Source organism: Fulmarus glacialis, unplaced genomic scaffold (assembly GCF_000690835.1).
Source record: "Fulmarus glacialis isolate BGI_N327 unplaced genomic scaffold, ASM69083v1 scaffold18948, whole genome shotgun sequence".
NCBI classification, from domain to species: Eukaryota; Metazoa; Chordata; class Aves; order Procellariiformes; family Procellariidae; genus Fulmarus; species Fulmarus glacialis.
In genome coordinates, this window is record NW_009226639.1 from 24,338 (window position 1) to 30,337 (window position 6,000).

The window sequence follows — 6,000 nt, forward strand, 5'->3', positions numbered from 1 at the left end:
ATGCATGTAGGGTATAGCTTCTGGGTTAAAGCATCTCGTATCTTTAAAACCATATCCTGCTTTAGTGAGTATTTTGAAAGCAAGGACTTGTTGTTTCTATAAGGTCAATAGAAAAAATATTTACAGAAGCCATTAACTAGCCAATACTAATACTCACTTACCAAAACGGAAATAAAAACTTTTAATGCTATAGATCGATTTTTTTTTTTTTTTTTTTTTTTTTTTTAAATAAGGCTGAATGTGATTAGATACTGTTCAACTGCAACATGTTAGTCTCAGCTTCATATAAACAGCATGAAAAAGACTGTCTGGGCCAAATGTAAATCCATGTGGTGAAAAAAAGTGTTATTTTGAAGCTTCTAAGAGATTGTTATATAAAAAGAACAAATAAAAGCCTGACAATGCCTACAAATTATTAATTAATTGTCTTTACACATTCATTGTAATTTCCTTTTGTGCTGCACATTGCTTGAAACTTCCTTCTTCATTTTAGTTACAGGAAAGAATAAATGATCTAGAAAAAGAGAAGGAACTCTTGAAGGAAAACTATGATAAGCTGTATAACAGGTAAGTTACGGTTTCTGTATATGAAAAGCTTGATTCCTGTCCTCTTTAATAGGCCTTCATATATCGTGTGCTTGAATGTACATATGCATATTGTGTGTCTGTGCACACATGTAAATATATTCATGCTACAGTTCATCATATAAGTGTATATGGAAACTTTTATGGTGTTTTGTCTGTATTTCATCTGTTCTGTTGAAACAGAGCAGCTTCTGTACTTGTTCTAATACTCTTGAAATAGTAGATTACTTCTTTTAAAAAAATCTAATTAAAAAATAAGTACAAGTCACTTTATTTTTAACATCAACGCAAAAAGTTCGTATTTGAATTTCTAGTAATTTTTTTTTTAGGGTTATTGTTGAAAGAAGAATACATCTAGGTAGACATATATTCCTTTGGGTTTATTTTATTTTATTTTATTTGGGGAAAAGTGGTGTTGCAACTTTTTTTCCAAGTTCTTGCAGCAGTCCTCAGTGGACCTATATAAAGTCTGATATTTGACAGCTTCTCCAATGTTTATTTTTGAGGGGTGGCTTGTTTGTTTTGGTAATAGCTACCGTTTCACTTGTCCTGGTTCTGCTTGAAGTTTCTGTATAGGCACATGTAAGTTTTTACAAAGGTTCCTAAATATAGTAAGTTGTATAAATTGTATCAGCAATGCTTACAATGAAAATACATTCCCAGATATGATTCAGAAATTCTCTGGTACAGAAAAGAAGTAATTATAGTCAATTGACACAAGCATATTAAAGGAAAAAATGACCTTCAAATGAACTTTTCCTTTATTGTGAAACCATGTGGTCTTTTACACTGAAGAGAGTTAGAAAATAAGAGCAATTTCCTGGAGCTAATAATTGCCTCAGAAAGTAGGTAAAATGCTTGAAGTCTTTTCTCATATCAAAATTATTTGTCCTCTTAAAAGTTTGTTTGGTTTTTCAGTGTGATGTCTGTCAAAAAAAGTACCAATGAGTAAACACAATGTGAGTGGTATCAAATGTTGTTTATAGTATTTGTAGACTATTTATTATATTTTTTGTACTCTCTATGGTGAAATTAAAAATTATAGTAGTAAAAAACTGTGAGTACAAATAGCTTAAAAACATTTTTTTACATATGAGATGTAACAGTTGTATAATCACAATATTTAGAGTTTTGTATAGGGGCAGTTGGCCAGTTGTCTCTTGCTTAAGTTCATTGTAGATTCCTCCAAAGTCTGATCATGTTATAAATATTTCTGATTATGGTTTTTTTTCTACTTTATCATTATGTAGAGAAATAACTCTTGCTAACAAATCAACTTACAATCTTGGCTTGAAATTTTCTGTTCTATTTAAATAATCATAGTGGGATAACTTAAAAAGACGTTTAACTAGGTAAATTTAAATATGGTTCTTCTCTCATAACGCAGTAATCTATAATATGGCTTTTCTTTTCCCTAAAATGAACTGTCTTGTTCTGTAATCCCTTTTAAGCTTTGATTCATGGTTCATCATTCCATGTTACTATGTAGGTAACAAGAAATTAGAGAAATGGATCATTTCATTATAACTACTGTTTAATGGCCAACAACTTCCGTTGCCCATTTGAACAATGGAACTTTACTACAGCTTACCTGTTGCTAGCCAGTGTCCACAGGTGCCAGATAATTAATAAATATTTCCTTCTTTTTTTAATGGAGGAAAAGAGACGTAAACCTGTTGTTTGCTAATGTAATTTTTTTGGAAATTCACTTGAGATTGATGGGAATTTTGCCAAAACCAAGACTTCAGAACTGGATCTGAAAAGTTTACAAAGAACAAGTATGAGTTTGTCAGTTGACTCTTATTATTTAGTCAGTATCCAAGAAAACAATTCGTTTGGATAAAAGGTTTGGAGGAATTGTTTTCATATGACCTTGTAATGCAAATCTAGCAATGCTTAAGCTCCCTCCAAAGGAAACGGCGCCAGATGTGGTTGACCATTTATAGTTACCCAGATGGCTCCAACTCCAGTGAAATACAGTAAATGTGAAAGAAATTCCACATGAATTCAAGTAAAAGTAATCTTAAAATTCAAAGGAAGAAAGTGATAGAAGTGGACTCAATTCAGACTGACATAAACATTAGCATTGTATAGGCTTGGATAAAACCTGTCGTCTAAATTGTTCTTCATTTAAACATCTAAATTCTGAATTACCATCATAATAACTGTTAATGATTTTTCTGCCAGCATAGTCTTTTGAAAAACTGAAATAGTGTGTAGCTACATCTGTATGTGAAGTAGTTGTATCTAAAGATAACAAACGCACATATAACTAGATATCATGGTCATTAAAACTTGAAAACATTTTCAGAAGTGTGAAAACTAAGGTATTTGATATCATTTCTTGCTAAGATTTATTCTTTCCTTGCGGGAGACAATCAAACTTTGAAGAGTGGTAAATCTAAGCAATTATAGAACACACTGTGTCTCTTACGTACCTATGCAGTATTATGGAAATGATTGTGGGTTCCATGCATTATAGTCACTGCATATTCTCTTCAAAATTATAGCAGAGTGAAGTATATATTACTGTAGGACTTAGACGCATTGCTTAACTTCGTACATGCTATAAAAGACACTCTATCACACTATAAGATGGTATATGCCTAGAGAACTGTATAAATAGATGAGATAGATATAGTATGAGAAAAAGACAAAATACAGAGAGACAGCACTGTTTTTATGAAGATGACAAATCAAGAATGTAAACTCTTGCCATATACTTTAGAGTCTACAATTCATGCTATTTTTTCTTTAATCTTAAGGTCATTCTTCAAATATATTAGATATAAATGCATTTATATGTACTCAGAACCACTTTATGTTAGTCATAGCCATCAAAACAGGCAGTTTTCTTTCAGTCAGCATGTATAGTCTTCGAAGCTATGTGGGCTGTCCCTTCTGCGACATTTCTTTCTTCTCCTCTATGTTTTTTTGGTTAAGGCTTTTGTTACATAGATCTCTGGGAGAGAGAGATTGATAAACAGATAGATATCAGAAGATTTTTTTAATATACATTTATATATGTAAAAAATAACTTTTTTAAGGGGTGAGCTTCACCAAAGTGAGGAGTTGAGGAATGGACTCTTTTGTTTAAAAAAACCCTACAATTTCTGATTTTTCACAGAATACAAAAGTGAATAAACTGATTTATGATTGGTTAAGATCAGTCAATAAGAATGCAAGTATTGAATAATAATAATATGAAGACCATAGTACTCACTGTCTAAATTATATGAAAGCACATTGCATTGCTTTGTCTTTTTACCTACTGGGAATTACACTGTAAATTATATAACGTACTTATTTTGTTTCAATCTGAGTTACATATTTTGTTGTGGTTTCAACAGTTCTGATTCTGTGTCCATGCAATCTTTATTGCACATAGGTTGGTAGTTTACAAGTAAATAATGTGTTACAGGCAAAATAGTTATTCTAATTTCGTTGCCCACCTCTGTTTTTTATTTCTTAAAGTAGGAGAAAGATTAATTTATATGTGCTTCTTAATCAGTATCAGAATTGTTGTTTTACAGTATGAGAAAACTGTTGTCACTTTGTGGTCAACATTTCTTTGAATGGGCAACTGACTTTAGGCTCTGCATGTTTCACAGATTTAAAAGAAATCAGGTGGGTGATCCCAGTTCTCTACATTAAGAGGTTTTGTATGCGGAAAGAATGGTTTTGTCAGTTGTCAGTTGCTGAGGTTTGGAGTTGTGGATTACTCTGGGATATGCATCTGAATTCCTTTTCTAGTCCCACAAATGTTGCATGCTGCCAACTTTTCTGACTTTGGAGCTCTAAATTAAGGCCAGTTCCTTTGCTCATCCCACAAACTCTTTCATGTTTTTTAACCGCAGCCTGAGAAAGGCGCCTTGGTTTCAACAGCAGCAGACCAGCATATGTTTACTTAATTCCTAAGACATGATGACAGTGGTCTCTGTGCCACTAAAAGCTTTTTTCTTTATTATTTTCTGTTGAAGCTGATTTCTAAATCAGCTTTTTCACATGCCACATGTTTTATTGCAGTGTCTTCAGTATGACCCATGAACAGCAATGGATATTAAAGGAACAGCAACTGAAACTGCAAATTGCTAAACTAGAGACTGCTATCAAATCTGATTTAGCAGACAAAAATGAAATCCTTGACAAGATCAAAGTAGAAAGAGGTATATTTCTGAAATGAATATTATTTTCTTATGATGTGAGATTCTTCTGTGTTGGAGTTCAGGTATATTGCCCAGAAAAGTCTAGTTTCTGTTATTGGTGATTTCATAGCTGCCTTTTTAAGTGTACATTTGAACAATATGCTTAAGTTATGACTAGCTATTAAGTACAAAAATTAATCCAATACAGGTTACATGCTGAATGAGGATCATGTAACTGCCTTCATTCTTCAGCTGTTGGGTTAATGTTTACTCTTTATGCTGTATTTCTCCTCTCCTCTACATTGAAAATTCCTATGGAGAAGAGGACAAGTTACATGAAGCCTGTATAGGCCCTTGGAGATGGTTAATTGTCTTTCAACTTTGTGAATTCAGAATTTTTTAATATTTTCATTATATACTAATTTTTATTTACAGCTATGTACATTTACAATAATACAGTTTTCTTCTAATCTACTGAACAGATTATTTCATATGTGTTTTTCCCATGCTGTAGGACAACTCAGTGGATCTTTAAGACCTTGCAATCTTTTCTTTTTTTTATCTCAGTACTGCGATATACTGTGGCAACATAAAGTTTACAAAACAAGAGCACAGGCAGGAAGTAAACTAAATATTTTTAGAGTTGATTCTTCAAATGTGTATTTTTAAAAGGTGTATTTCTGTGAACAATCTAATGGAATGAAGTGGGCCAACTTGTTGTGAATAATTCTTCTTATGATTATGGCTCGAGTTCAGTATGTGCTTACCATTAAGATTCTGAGTAGCTTTACTGACTTCAAATACCAGATTAAATATTTAAACATTTTATTTGACCACAGCAAGTGTTTGCAAAATTAGCCTTAAGTGATACTAAAATAAATAAGATGCCTTAAGCTACAATAATATGAAGGTATGACATTGACAGTTAGAGACAGTTGTTAATGACAGTTTGATTATGCAATGCAAAATTTAAAATGATACTACCTTCCATCTTCTATCCTTCCTATGGGCATTGTGTTTAAGTGGCAAGTCTTTACCACCCCTTCCCCATATTGGCACTTAATAGCTTGTTGTACTCTTAAACTGGATCACCAGGTTGCTACGCTTTCAATTTCTGTTGAATTGAACTTGCTGCAGCTTGGGTAGATATTGTAATACCCTTCAAGGCCTAAGTATCTAGGATTTGATTACAAAACTTAGGCAGTATAAGTTTTTTAATCACATACTTCAGAGTATGTGCCTTTGCTGCACATCATTTTTGAAGTTCAGC

The 6,000-nt window shown here is 32.5% G+C and overlaps 1 protein-coding gene across 1 annotated transcript in view; it reads left to right on the top strand.

Moving 5' to 3' along the window:
- The window catches only part of RPGRIP1L (RPGRIP1-like), a 74,007-nt gene that overhangs the window by 19,736 nt on the left and 48,271 nt on the right, over positions 1-6,000 (top strand). The window contains 2 exon segments of the mRNA XM_009582879.1: positions 494-567; positions 4,612-4,751. Of these exon segments, the coding sequence (XP_009581174.1) occupies positions 494-567; positions 4,612-4,751 (214 nt within the window).